Source organism: Vanellus vanellus, assembly GCF_965231255.1.
Source record: "Vanellus vanellus genome assembly, chromosome: 3".
NCBI lineage: Eukaryota > Metazoa > Chordata > Aves > Charadriiformes > Charadriidae > Vanellus > Vanellus vanellus.
Window position 1 is genome coordinate 20,384,199 of NC_138907.1, and position 15,376 is coordinate 20,399,574.

The 15,376-nt window shown below is 35.9% G+C and overlaps 1 protein-coding gene across 1 annotated transcript in view; it reads left to right on the plus strand.

Moving 5' to 3' along the window:
- The window catches only part of CDC42BPA (CDC42 binding protein kinase alpha), a gene marked incomplete at its 5' end in the record, with an annotated part of 173,733 nt that overhangs the window by 109,755 nt on the left and 48,602 nt on the right, over positions 1 to 15,376 (plus strand). The window contains 4 exons of the mRNA XM_082480237.1: positions 3,443 to 3,475; positions 5,233 to 5,357; positions 12,466 to 12,571; positions 13,193 to 13,341. Coding sequence (XP_082336363.1) covers positions 3,443 to 3,475; positions 5,233 to 5,357; positions 12,466 to 12,571; positions 13,193 to 13,341 — 413 coding nt within the window. The remainder of the gene's footprint in view (positions 1 to 3,442; positions 3,476 to 5,232; positions 5,358 to 12,465; positions 12,572 to 13,192; positions 13,342 to 15,376) is intronic.

Below are 15,376 nucleotides of genomic sequence, written 5' to 3' on the forward strand. Positions count from 1 at the left end.
AATCCAGCATTTGGCCCTTAATAGGAAGGGCTTCAGCATTGTACGAAGTCAGGTGTCCGAGCACATGATGAGTTATTAACGAAGACCTGATCTTAACTGGGTTTTGTTAAACAGATCTGCAGAATCTAGTGCAAGTATTAGGATGCCAAAGAAATGCAGAAGTCCAATGCTGAAGGTGTGCTACAGATTGACATCTGTAGTGGTTCAGGGATTTAGGAGGGAAGTTTAAATATTAGGAATGGAATAATTGCTGTTGCTGCTTGATTCTCAGTGTTTGGTAGTTTTTCTTAAGAGAACATGGATTATTTTTGTTGTTGTTGTTTCTGCTTACACATATAGCTTTTGTAATCAGGCATGCAATGCTTTTTGTGAGTCTGCCAGTACAGAGGTGTTCAATGTAAGTGTTGAAAAGGAAACACCTGGAGGCTTTATGCTGAAATAAATGGAATTATTTCAACAATAGGCTTGGGCTGGGTGTGGGGTTGAAGTGTGTGTATACAGTTTGGGAAATAATATTTTAGTGGTCTAAAAATAATTTTTAGTGCATATTAAAAAAAGGTTTTGATAAGAGGATGCAGTTACATTACTTCATAAGGGCTATAGTGTAGAGTGAATAAGAGCTTGGTCAAAATCTGTGTATACTTTTTTATGTAATTTACATGCTGGTGGCTCCTGTTTCGTTTTTTAAAATGGGTATGTTTTCTTTGTTTCCTTCAAATTTAAGCTTTCTTACTTTTGCTATTTCAACAGCGTAAGTCTTCAAGGGAAAGAAACTACCTTTCTGTACAAAACGATTGTCCTTTGCTAATGTCTGATAAACTGCATGCTATTAAAATTGGGAATGTAGGAACTCAGTATCAGGCCAGTGATCTGTGTACCATGATATTCCATTTCTTAGAATTGTCACGATAAAATATTTCAGCAGAAGGTGCAAGAAACTGGGTAAATCATGTTTGTAGAATTTTGTCTTAAACCTGTCATTTAATGATAGATTTATAAAGCAGAGGGCTTGATAAAACAGTGTGTGTTGTTTTTAAATTGTATGATATAAAGAAGCCTGAGGGCTGGTGTTTGTTTCAGGTCTACTTTTCTTGGTTTCAAAGCAGTAAGATAAAATACTTCTCCGCTTTGTACAGCCGCAATAAAGAGCTGGAGTGACAAAGTGATACTATGAAGCTGTATTTCACATTACTTGCATGTGGTTTGCTACAGTTATTTTACTGATAAAAAGAAAGCTGGATCATGTATGATTTCTGAAACTTGAAGAGCGGATACATAGCTAAATTTTAGATGAGAGAAAAAGCTTGATGGGAGAGGAGGATGCCAGGCTTCAAAGCGAATATGTTATTTTGATCTTCCTGCCTGTCCAATGTACGCCTGTGGGGTCTGTCACAGTTTTGTGGTTTGCTGAATTGATGTTTGGGTATGATAGATTATATCCACATTCTCCTCTGTTTAAAATTTATCTTCTTTATTTCTCTATTATACTACAGAAATCTGACTTACTGGGTTAGTGACAATCAGTAGTTGAATTAAGAACGTAAAATACAGAAAACTACAAATATGTTGGGCTCTTTTACCAATCCAAAGCTTCCTTAATCCACCACCATTTATGTCTGCTTTGAGCCTTAAAAGAACAAATTTTAGACAAATACAGAATAACAAACCGTAAACAAAGCCATAAAACCATAAAATCTAAATAAAATAAATAATTAAAAATTAGTTCATTCTACTGTCTGAGAAATTAGCTTTGAATCTATGCCTTGCAAACAGAAGCAGGACCTGCTGTTAATTCCCCTGACAGCCAATGCTTTAATCTCTTCCTGCCTTTTCCCTAGACTGCTCATCATATGCATGGAATCTGTTGATATAGAAAAGGAGTGGTGGTGAATTTCAAACTTGGCGTTTAAACAGTAAGGATAGTATGTTACTTTGCTAGGATGTAGTGTTATGTTTCAAAGGATGCCTAGCAACATAGAATTTTGCCATGAGTCTAACAAGCTGTACTAGATTTCAAAGAGTGGTTGAAGCACAAAATGAATTTCAAATTAGGAATAGGAAATTCAAACCAGCATTACTCTTAACTGGGTTCACTGTAACCACTGACACTTCTCATCTTTTAAGGGTGTTCTCTCAATTTGGCAGAGTTGTAGTAGTTCTGCATCTTGGAAAAAGAGGCGAGGATGTAATTTCGCTGTTGCACAATGTAAAATTCTGATTGGTATCCAGAAAAAAAAAAATGCAATGCTCAAAACAAGGTTTTCCTGGGATTTTATTTTCACACAGTTAATCTTTTGTAGTGGCCACTTTTTCAAACCTTTTAAGGCTAGACAGTGGTATTTGCTGAGTGGGTATTTTCTGTATCTGTGGCATTGATAGTATACTTCTTTCAACCAACTGATGAACTTAGTGACAGGTACCTGAACAATTGGTGAAATGGTGAATACAACATGCAATATAGTGAGTCTCAAAAGAGTGGATGTGAGGTGGGAGTTAGATGTCTAAAACATTGCCGTACACCACTTTAAGGAAACGACAATGTTTTTGGCAAACAGAGGACCCACAGCTTCACTTATTGTCAGGTTCTCATATTCATTTTGCAAGATCAAAGTTGATGTTAAGCAGAATCAACCAGGAGTTCTTCTCTACTGAATGACAACCACAGGATAAGAGAAGGATTGGGGGAAAACGCTACTTTGAAACTTTCAGAAAGAATGGTCCAAACCTGCTCTAGAATCTGGTGATATTAGGATTGTATAGGTTGTCTGATAGTAAGCATACAGTACCTGAATTTACAGTTTGAATGTGTCCTCTGGCTGCTCTAAGTTGTCCAAAGACTAGCCTGTATAAGCTTTTCTCATCAGAGACACAGCCCCAAGTGCTCTAATTTAGCTCCTCTAGGTTCTGGTTTTATATGTGGTCATTTTTGCCTGTCATTCTGTCTGAAACTTGGAATTGTAGAAATGTCTAAGTTAAAATAGTGTTTCTGTGAGCTGAGAATTTACCCTGAATGTCTTAGAATATTGACGCACACTTTGATCTGCAGAATTACAGCTGCTCGGTGTTTGAAGGATTAATCTAAAGAATAAAATGCATGTAACTGGATTGATAAACGTTAGCTCAGTGGAGCTCTAATAATTCCACGGCGAAGGAAAAATCATCGTCAAAGGATAAAATTCAGCAGACTATCTTATAGTCCTAAGATGGTAGTATAATACCATACTTGCTTTGTTTTAAAGGGCTGTGGTATTACCAGTGTAGTACTTTCCATTCAAATAGTGTATGCATTTATCTTCATGTATTTAAGTGAATAGTCTGATGAGTTTTAGAATAGGAAACTTTATAATTCTACTTCGTTTTATTTCTTAGCCAAAGTGAAAGAGAGGAATTTGAAACAGAGTTCAAACAGAAGTACGAACGAGAAAAGATTCTGCTAACAGAGGAAAACAAAAAACTTTCAAATGAACTTGATAAGGTAAGTGCTGATTAGTTGAGTCTTGAGTTTACAGCTGTCGTGTGCTACATACAAAGTGAACACTATAGAGCTCTATTGATTATTATTAACTCTTAATTGATAGAAAAAATTAATATTACAGAAAAAGCAGTGATTAGTATTTGATTTGAATAGAGAGTATCTACAAGTATCTGAACTTGAGAATGTTTGCACATATATATGCATATATGTGTAGTTATGTGTAGGAATTGAGTTAGATGGTCTTACAGTTTGGTAAGATTAATTTTAGACAATATCTTTAGCCAAAAAAAAGATTATTTCATTGTATGACCCAAATATAAAAATACATAGTTAATGATGTGATTACTTAGAGTATATTTGCATGTCAATTACTCTGAAAAAGCAGGGTCCCTCCCACCCATTGAGATTAAGTGTTACTTTGAGATATTAAAAAAATACAAATGATAAGGCATATTAATTGAAGTGTGTTGAGCAAGGAATAATTGTTTCATGCATTTAGATTATCTCTTTATTGTTCATTTTGACAGGTTATTCAAGTTCATTGTGGATTAGCCAAGTCTTGCTAAACTTGTCTATTCTTTTTATAATGCATTAAATTTTCTAAAAATATGATGAAATTACAGTGTTCTTCAAAGCAAGCATGTTTGCATGTCAGTGTTCAAATTAAAGTATATTTTCATACCAGTATAAGGTGCATACTATATATGCCTATCTGTAGGCTTAGTCCAAGAACAGTAAGAGACTAGTCACTTTGATAGTTTTTCTGCTTGGTCTCCTTTTTTTTTTTTTTTTTTTTTTTTAATTTGGTTAGCTTTGTATTTTTCTTGTCAAATGACATTTATTTTTAGGCATATTTAAATCATAAGCCCATTTAGATGATAAATATGGAGTGGAGTACCCATATTAGGAGTAAAAAGGAGAATAGATTTAAAACTGATATTTTTTGCATCATTTTGATTTGTTACTGTATTTCAGTACTAAAAGAAGCCTTTCGCATGAGATTCATTCTCCTAAGCAGGCCTTCCTATAAAGTCTGTCTGATCCTCTGATTCCAGTTTGACTTTCTGAATAATTATTGAGCATAATGAAGGTTTAGTTCCCAATACCAATTCAGGTTAGCTGTGGCTTTTGTCTTGCACAATGTGCATGTGTGAATGACAGCTATGTGAATGCAAGTCAGGTTAATTGCTAGGCATAACATATTGTACTTACAGATGTGCATTTAATTTCAATTTCCCTGTCTGCAAGTAAGTAAAATGAAAAATAGGGGAATGTGAGACACCTGGAGAATTTCAGGACTGTCTCATGCCTGTATCTATTAAGCCTCTCATTCTCCATGGTTACTAAACAAGGGTGAGGTTCGGCAGTTTTATCTGAGCTATAACAATTTTTGTGCCCTTGCTTTGCTCTTTTAATGTATTTTTTTTCTATATAGAATATTCCACACCTATAGGGCGCAAAGCAGAAACCTTCAAAGAGTTACACAGGCATTTGGAGAGTAATTCTCAGGAAATAAATTAATTCGTTAGAGTAAAAATGTAATTCTAGTCCTTAAAAATGGCCTTGCAGTACAGCTAAGGTCATACATGAGAAGACATTCTGGCTTTTATTGTTATATGATGCTTATTGTGATGGCTAGTGCCAGTTTTTAAAGCAGATGCACGATGTGGGAGAGGGGAACGTGAGGCTTTGAGTCTGCACAGAGATGGATTCACAGCAGCTTATACCTTTAACAAGTTGTTTAAATTCTCATTCAGCTCACCACCATGTTTGAGAGGCTGAGTATGAATAACCGGCAGCTGGAAGAAGAGATGAGAGACCTGGCTGATAAAAAGGAGTCCGTGGCCCACTGGGAGGCCCAAATCACTGAGATCATCCAATGGTGAATACTTTGCTTTAATGTCATTGCAGAATCCTTTCAGTATGTGGTAGGGCTGTTACTGAGTTTTGGGCTGTTACTGAGTTGTTGCCTTTGCACATGGCACTTGCAAGTGCCCAAGTGAACTCTCACACCCGCCTGGGATTCTGCTGTATTTTTGCTTGAGATTTTAATAGTATCCAAATCTGGAAAGTTGTGTTCCTCCTTAAGAGCGAAAGTGTCTTACCTAATACAACTTTTTTAAGTGCAGAAAAATCATGGCCATTGGGTGTGGCTTGTGGCTTTGGAAGAATGCTGGAAGGAGTCATGCGCTGAGCTCACGCCTCCGAGAGGGAACAAGCCTGGGAAAAGCAGTGGCTGAGAGTATTTGTGTCTCGGCATTAATTTCCTTCATCTGCTTGGCATGTGGCAGAATGAAACAAATACAGTGCAAGTTTTATGGGATTTTTTTTTACAAGGAGGGCATTTGAGACTACCACAAAGCGAGTCAAGTGATGTTTCTAATAATACTTTTGCTAAATAATGACGTTATATTTCTGAAGTCTTCTGTTCAGTTCTAATAAATTAAGGGAAAAAAAAAAACAAAACAAGTTCAAACTATTAAGAGAAAAGGATTGTTTTATCTAGATGGCCTTTACTTTTCCTCTCCGTGCCTGCTTCCCTCCCCTTCCCCTTTATGGTCCATTGCAGTGTTTAGCATCTACAAAACCCATTTGCATCCAGACTGGGTTTTTGTTTTGTTTTGTTTTGTTTTGTTTTGTTTTTTTTCCACAGATCATCCACTCCTGGGAAGATTTCATCATCATATACTAATCTTTTCTTGGTTTACTGCTTGATTATTTTTTTCCTGCCATTTTTCACATCTCATGTTAGTGAAAAGATCTAATTTGTCATGTCAAAGCAAAAATGGAAAACATGTATTTTAATGAAACCTAGTTTGGTATTGTTATAATGTCAGTATAATTCTGTTGTCCAGATACACAGAAGTTTGGCTTTTGAATATAGCCATGTGAGTATGTAATAAGAAAGAAGGCTGCCCTCTGGGTTTCCGGAAGTGTTTTAAACACTGTTTGTTATACAAAATTATGTAACGCCGATCTGTGTTATGAAGTCCATAGTGTCTCAAGGCATTGTATTTGTAGCAGAGGTTAAAAAATCTAAAGGGTCCACTTCGTGCGTGTTCCTTTTAAATCTTGTCTTTCATAACTGTGAGTGTAGTAGACAGCCTGCATTGCAAAAAAAAAAAAAAAAAAAAAAACCAAACAAAAACACCCAACCAGCATGAAAGTGGCTTAAATGGACAGTTAATTTCTAGGCAATCAGAAATGTTTATTCAAAAAAAAATCAAGGTAACAAGAGCTACAAGTCTATTATTTCACATTCCATATTGTTTTAAGGTAATGCTTATCTGTCTTAATACACCAAGGTAACCGAATCCCATTTTTCAGATTTACATGTGAAAGCACTCCTAAGACTTGGCGGTTCTGGAAAAAGACGAGTCAGAATTAGTTCTGTATTGTTTTACCTAACACTATGTAAAAATGCACCAACAGCCATTTAAGAATGTCCCTTCTCCAATTTATGAGAGTGTTTAATATCTGAAGATGTACTGCTGATGTGGTTCAAGTATATGACAAAGCATCTTGCATGTAATAGAGATGTCACTGGGGACTAAAAGAGGTTTGGGACAGAGTTTTTTTGTCATCTCTAAAGACACTTAATGAAAAAAACCGCAGGAACATGCAAGACTATCTCAATGAAAGATACCATTTTACTGATCCCTTATGATAATACAGTGTCTTTTAAAAAGTATGGAACTAAAAATTAAAGAATTATGTGGAAAGTAAAATAAAAATAGAAGTGCTGTGGGCAAACATTACGGAGATTAAGAACTGGAGCTGAGCCAGATTTTTTTTATCACTGTACACATCTCAATTTTCATACTTTTATCTGCTTATATTAGTTTTTTTTCAACTATGAGGCCATATCTTGGCTCACATTTTTGTCTTATTATGTTTAGATTTTCCGTGTGTAATACAGTTAATCTGGTCATGTCCGTCTGCTGTCCTCAGAATTCAGCATTGCATACTGATACCAGGTCCTTATCTGGGCAATTTTTGCTGTGGAATGGGGGGTGCTATACGATGTATTTAAACATCTATAATAACGATAAACATTCAAAAAAAAAAAAAAAGAACTAATTTTGAAGAAAACTAACCTTATTTAATCAGTCACAAGCCTAGGTTTTCCTCAGAATGTGTAATTTAAATCCATACCTGTCCACCTCTTCAGTATAACAATAGAATGCCTTGGGACTAACAAAGTAGGGTAGAGCTTGTAGGCTCCCTCTTCAAAACTAACAGATTTTCCACATAATATTACTTTAAAATATATATTTTGTATGCATACTTTCGACCTCTTAAAAATGAGTTTTGCCTACCACCTTCTTTTTGTACCATGATTCATGAAGGATAGGAGGCAGTAGATGGAATTAATTACTGGTTTTGTAAACAGTTTGCTCAGCTGCCTGTAGTAGTTCAAGGAATTTATTCTAGCCCTGTTTTAAGTAACACAAGCCCAAGGAGTCCCTTACTTCCTTTGAGTGTTTTGACATCTAATAGATATATCTCAGGAAATCTGCCCCACTATTTGAGTCCACGTTTTGGGTGGTTAATACTGTTGCTTTACAACTCCTTGGGCCCTTCAAAATTATTATTTCTTTCAGATTTTATAACTTGCAAGTATTTTTAATGGCCTATCATGTTTCCTTTAGCCTTTCCCTTCTTTCTTACTGTGCTCTTTTGCGTATTGTTTAGGGGAAATGTACAAAAGCCTTTTTATTTTTGGTGTTATCCCAAGATGCCGTAAATATAGCCAAAATCTTGATATAAACACTTGAATCAAAATTTCCTTGCAAATTCTAATGTGGTATCAGTAGAGCCTCAAAGATCATTCAGCCTTAATGGAGCTTTTATATTTACAAGCTTATATTTGCCAAATCACTCATCATTCCTTGACAAGAGTCAGAAATATTGAGGCTTTTATAGTCAGCTATAAATTTTCCTATGGGAGATGGGAAAGAGATTCATTGCATAGGAGGTTAATGCAGTCACTTTAAAAAGCAATCTTTTAAAAAACCATGGTACAGTATTTCTGTTATGTTGCAGAAAGGAGGTCGATGGAAATCTTGGTAGTGATTCCCAGAGTACTCGGCAAGAATCTTAACTTATTAGTCTCTCTGGGAGGGATTTGTGTAACCTAGTTTTAGAAGTCCTACGGTAGACAACTAAAATAAATCCCATGACTAATACCGTAGAAGTTTATTTTTCTCCCCACTGATCGAAAAGGAAGCGTAGACAACTAGTTCAAATAAAGAATTCTATATTGTTGAGTATGTTTCTATGGATGAGCTGAATCCTACCTCATTTACCTATAGAGTGGATGTTAGGCTTAGATTCAGCCGGCCAGAAGCTGTGACTGTTGTTTACCAAAAGATTCAGTTACTGTTCTCCTTGTTGATTAGGTATCTTTCCAATCAACTGTGCTACGGTTGATTTTATCTTAATTATCGATTTCATTAAAAAACAAACCAACCCTCCCAGCCTCCCACCCCCAAACACGTCTGCATTAAATCAAACATAAAAAAGCCCCAAAGTTGTTTGGTTTTTTTGGAATCTGAGTGCTCTCAGATGAAAGCATACACAAATTGTGGAAAAGGTTTAGAAAAAATTCTGGGTAAATTCTATTGTAAGAAACTTAAAACATCAAAAATTCTGAGATGCATTGTTTGAGGTATGAATAATCAGAGGTTAATTATCTATAAAATAGAAATTCTGGAGGGCAGGGAGAAATTCCAGGGTTTGGGAGCAGAGTGAAACGTTGATAATTTTTGGAGAAGTAATTTTAGAAAACAAGTTTTGTTGGAGAGGGCAGGGGGGAAAGAAAATAATTAAGTAGGACACTTTGAGCATAGAAATTTAAAAGCATCGAGAAACTACAGGAGAAATGGGTGTAGTGGCCCACAGACTTCCTTGGGGTTTTTAAATCAGGTAAGATGCAGCTTGGTGTAAGATCCCAGGACTTCAAGACCACTCCCATTCAGCAAAATATCTCCAGTCCTCTGGGTCCATTTTGTATTGTAAAGTATCCTGGATAGAGAGCCAGAGAGTCCGAGGTCCCTAGCAGCCTGACAAATGACATACTGGGTAGTGGGCAGCGGTTGGTTGAAGGTTGTCATGGTGTTGGCTCCAACTAAAAAGTGAAATTAAGTTTTAGAGGAATCGGTACTGTATTGCTGTTTCAGATTGTTTGTTGTTAATGAACTAAGCTTGCAAGGGCACTTATGTTATATAGGAAAACAGAACCGTTCATCTAATTTAAATTTTCAGTAAAGAAATAAATTACTCTGAGTGGAACCTAAAGAACTTCTCTTCCTTAGGTCTTCTGCTGTGCTTGTTAGGGCTCTCTGCAAGAAGGGGGAGCAAGGAGAGGAACATTAGTAAGATAAACTTTATCACTCTTGCTTCATCGTCCAAAACAAACACAAAAAAAGAAGCCAAGCAAACAAACAAAAAACAAAACAAAACACCCCAGCGAAACAGTAACAAATCAAAAAACTGCAAGAACTCTTGGGTTCATATGTTTAATCATTGTCTCACTATCGAGAGAATGTTGCCATCTAGTGGACAACAAAACTGTATTTCGGCTCTAAATTGTACTGCTTGTATATACCGTCTTAGTATGGATTTTTGCAAAAATTGACTTTATACATATATTTCCATTTTCTAGATTTCTACATGTTCTGTGGAACATCTCTCTGAGGTTTTTGCATGCACAGCTTTGCAGAATTTAGAGCCTTAGGTTCTTTGCAACATAAACCAAATAACTGAAGTGTTTTCCCACTTCCATGAGGAAGGATCTATATGGCATAATAAATATAGACAAAGAAATTGGACATTTAAAGCTTTGCATATTTAGTTCGAAATAAGGCACCAATTCAATTTTGATTTTAATCTGACATTGTTCCTTTTTTTTCTGCAAAGATTTTATGTGTCATTAAAAATAGAGAAGATCAAATGCCAATTTCTAAATTTCTTTTTTCTTCTACATCAGGAAAACTTACTTTCTCCCTTTGAGAACCTCTCACTCTTTTTATTCCTACTTACATTATTTTCTTTTTACTATGCATTTCATTATGCAGCCCCAACACACACCTCCCCCAAAAGCATCTTAGGCTACTTCTCACATCTTTTTCCACTCATCTACCCTAAGTGGTTTATATAGGCCAAGTTTATCTGTATCTGGTCTTCAAAATGTGTTTCATCTAGAATGTTATGGAAGAAACCAAAACTTACCATGCTGTTTCTGTTGAGGTCTGGTATACCTTGGGAAAAACACTGACTTGTTAATATCAAAACTCTCACTGACTTCAATAGAGTCAGGACACGTGTTTTGGTTTTTTCCCCTAGGCTTCTCCCCACCTCTTGAACTAAATGGTAGGTAGGAGACAAAGATGATAAAGCCTAAAGCATTGAATAAGTGCTTACTTTTTCATGTTGGGTGGGAATTCTGTGGCAAATGGTCACTATTTTTGCATTAGCTTCCTCTGTATTAAAGCAATCTTCTTTATATAAATCTTACACTGCACACCCAGAAGTCACTGCAACCTGTAAATGTTTAGCCCGTACCTTTTCCATTGTGACCTTGCCCTAAGGCCGCCATGGAAAACTTCTGTTCCTCTCTTGCCTGTGGCAGTTCAGAGTGTGTGCTGTCTGTCTGTCTTGCCTCCTGGTTGACTATTATTTTTATTCATTAATGGGAAGCTTGCAAGTAGCACCTTTTCCATATTCACCGTGTGTATGAAAACCATTGTATCAACCAGTGAAACTTATATTGCTTTGTAGGCACGGAGGGGGAATCCCTTTCTGCAGAGAGGTCACTAAGAGACAAATTCCACCATCTGGAGAACTCTCATCTCCAGGCCAACATACTCAGGATTAAAGTTACTAAGGAACAATCAGGAGGCAAGGATAAGTTAATTTCCGTAAATTAGAAAAAAATATTTTCCCACTTTCCTAAAGGTTATTTAAAACTATTTGAGGACTGTTACTTACAGCACATCCTAAACATTTCTATGGTTCGTGTTGATAGATCTGTGATCGAGCTGTGGTATGAGACTGCTAGTCTCTCTGACCAGCTCGGAGACTTGGGTATGCCCTGGTGTTGCAGAACTGAGCTTGTCCTTTTGTGGGCTAGATGAGTATGTTCAGAACCAGGCATATAAGGTGAAAGGAAATGTTTTTTTTTTTTTTCCTTTCTCGGGTTGGTTTGGTTTTTTCCCCCTGTTTGTTTGTTACTTAGTTTCAGTGAGGTAATCTTTTAGGAACTTTCTTTTCTATGTTAATACCTGAGGCAAAGTGAAGAAAGAACCTTCTGCTGTGATTAATCACAGAAAGTTTTTGTTTCTTTGTAACTGATGATCAAAGAATCTGAAAAACAGGCATGTCTCCTCCTTGATATGTTTACACCCAGGAAACCTCTTGATAGAAAGAAAGCTCGGGGGATGAGAGAGCCTCTTCTGGCTTATGCTGTTTAATAACGTGAGAATTAGACTCTCCCTATTTAATTAGCATTTCTTGAAATAATATCACTGGTTTTATTCTAACTGCTAGTTCTCATAGACAATTGATACAGTAAAGTCAACTACTAGTTCCAATATTGTGTGGATGGTCAAACTGTTAATCATTGGTTATAAATCTTGTCTTCATTTACTCCCTAAAATAGGTTGAATCCCGAAAGTTTTCTTTCCCACAGTCTCAATATCAGGTAGCTGACATTTATACTGAGGCACATATTACTTAGATACGTAGTTCTTCAATCTTTATTCCTTGTCTTAGTGATGCATATTGTTTAATGGAACTCTGCAAAGCAGCAAAGGCTGTGTGGTTTTCTGTATTGGGTTTTTTTTTGTTTCTTAATTATGTTTTCTGATTATGTTTTGTCTTCTGCATTTGTCTGTTTCTGGTTGCTATTTTGTTTTTGAAAGGACTTTTCTCTTTTTTCTTTAGATTCTTTAGTTAAAACACCTTTTCCTTCTTTTGTGATTGTTTAGGGTAAGTGATGAAAAAGATGCTCGAGGTTATCTTCAAGCCTTGGCCTCTAAAATGACAGAAGAACTAGAGGCCCTGAGGAACTCCAGTTTGGGTGCAAGAGCTACAGTAAGACTCTACTTCAATATGTCAGATTTTTTTGTTTGAAAAAACACTAATTTGATAGTTTCAGCTGCAGTAATAACCTGTCTGTAGAGCCTGCGTTAGAGAAAAGTTAAACTTTCCTCAAGCTTCCCTTGTGAATAACAGAATAGCAAATGTATTATCAATTAAATAAATGCCAATATCTCTATAATGTGATTTTATCTATAATACTGTTCAAGTAGCTGCTTTATAATCATATAGGAATTTCTTAAAGGAAATCTATACTTTGGGTCATGAAAGCCTTAAAATCTTTCACTTGTGCAATGTGCATGTACTTCATAGCTGTCATTTGAATTGAGGCACAGCAAAACTAGAATACTCTTTACTAAATCTCTTTACTTTTGAGATCATGACAGCATAAGGCCTTCATCTTGCCTATTTAGTACTTGAGTTTAAAAATAATACTAATAACAATTATCTTAATTTTTAAATTTTAGATTACGTTGGAATTAATGAACTCTTATGTTAAGAACATAATAGACTGAGAAATGTAATTGTTGAAGTTAGTTACATTCCTCATTTTCTGCTTTTTTTTTTTTTTCCCCCTCTTACTCTTTCTTCTCCCCTTTTTTCATTCTTTACTAGGACATGCCCTGGAAGATGCGCCGCTTTGCAAAACTGGATATGTCTGCAAGGTTGGAACTACAGTCTGCTCTTGATGCTGAAATCCGAGCCAAACAGGCTATTCAAGATGAGTTGAATAAAGTCAAAGCTTCCTGTATCTCTACAGAGTGGTAAGACTGAATTGTTCTGATGGAAATTTACTTTGATACCTTCCAGGGAGCGTCATCAAATCATGATTTTAACTGTCTTGTCTGTCAAAATTTGATAATGAATGATTGCCAGTTTCTTATATCCAAATGTGAAAAAAAGACCAGATCTCTCTTCATTGAGTAGGTAGCTGAATACTTACTGGGAAAATTTGAAATCTTGAAGACTTTCAAAGGGGACACTTTCTCTTTAATAATATAATCTCTCCTTGTTGTGATAACAAGTTCAAATGCAAGCAGATGTTTGGTTTTATAACTTAGAACATATTATTTTCCATTCTTTTGATAGCTGCATTGAGTTAGCTGATGAAAATCAATTATTGCATACTGATGTGGACTATAATAAGATGTACTTACAGAAGATTATGAATTCTTTTCTGCCTTCCTCAGACCTCTCTCCCCCTGCCCTGCTCCACCACCGCCCTACTCCCCCCCCCCCCCCCCCCCCCTTCCTTAAATTACAAAATTTATTCTAGAGTTGGGTGAATGCCTGAAGCAGGGGATTAGTAGGAAGACATTCCATTTCTAGGTCTCCAGCTTCAATCTAGCTCAGTTCAACAGTGCCCAAAAGAACTATGGAAATCCCTTGGAGCCCTGTGAACACAGCTATACTGGCATAAGACTTCTTCATAGCACCCACCATTGAAAATGGTGCCTGTTATTTCCTTTGTTAGTTTGGATAGATAAATCAAAGACAACACATGAGCTTTTCTATATCTACAAGAGAATCATTCTAATTAGAGTTAGAGGCATGTTTAAGAATAAGCTTGCACTGCTTCTAACCACTGCAAGTAAGTTCTGCTAAAAAAGAAAGGCTTGAATTTCTTTAGCTGTGGTTCTGATTCCTTTTACAAGCTGTTAACTGGATTAAGCAAAGAGATTTTAATAGATAAATTGCAAAAATATGATCAAATACAAAATACATATTGTTTGCATAGTTCCTGTGATATGTTATAGTTTAACTTAAACTAAATTTGCCACGAGAAGAAAATTGGTACTGTACTATGAGGTGATAGTAGCTACACTTCCAAATTATGAATCCCATGGATGTTAGTCCTTTGAGTTGATGTAGGTTGAAGTAGCGTTCAAGCTGAATTAGGACTTCTGAGCTTCATATTAGTTGCATGCCCATTCTATTCCTTTTACTGCTATCTATACAGAAATTATTTTCACAGTAGCAATTCTCTCATCTTGCAGTGTCTAAGCACATAGATAGACAATCTGAGTCATGGAAATAGCTTCTAGGAGAAAAGGTCTGGGATGTGGTGTAAGAATTTCAAATACAAGCAAAATGAATAATTTCTCTTCAGTCTTATTTGAGGAGCACTGACTTGTTTTGCAGCTTTAGGAAAGCAGTTGGACAGAGCTGAGATTCAAATACATTATCTGTGAAGTGGGAATACTTTATCCACCTTACTTGGGTGTTTTTCAGGCCAGGTAACATGATGATAGGCAGCACTGTAGATCCTCTAAGAACAGGAGAACCAGTCTTTGCTTTGATAGGCAAGGATGAGAAATGTGGTAGAAATGTTTAGTAGTGTTACCTATCAGCTGTGAATCAGAAAGCACTGAAACTCTAACCATAAAGTAACTGAGAAGAAAAATAATTGAACATAATTTATTATATCACAGGTACTGTAAATTAACAAATAACACACACACACACCGTTTTTAAGCATAAAAATACACTTGTCCTTTTTTTCTCAATTACAGGATACAGGCTCACGCAGTTACTCATAAATTAGAAACACAAGCCTATTTAATGGGTAACCAGGGGCAGTTAATTGCTTGTTCTGTGGTTTTGTTGGTTTTTGTTTTTTTTTTTTTTAAGATACCATTCTAAACAGATCCTAATAGATTTCTGAATTCATTTTCGCATTTGATGACATCATGAAGCTTGCTGGGCATTAATTTTTAAATACCATGCAAAGATGGACAAAAAAGAGTGACTTGTATCATGGGTTCTCAATATTTACACAGATTTTTTTGTTTGTATTCT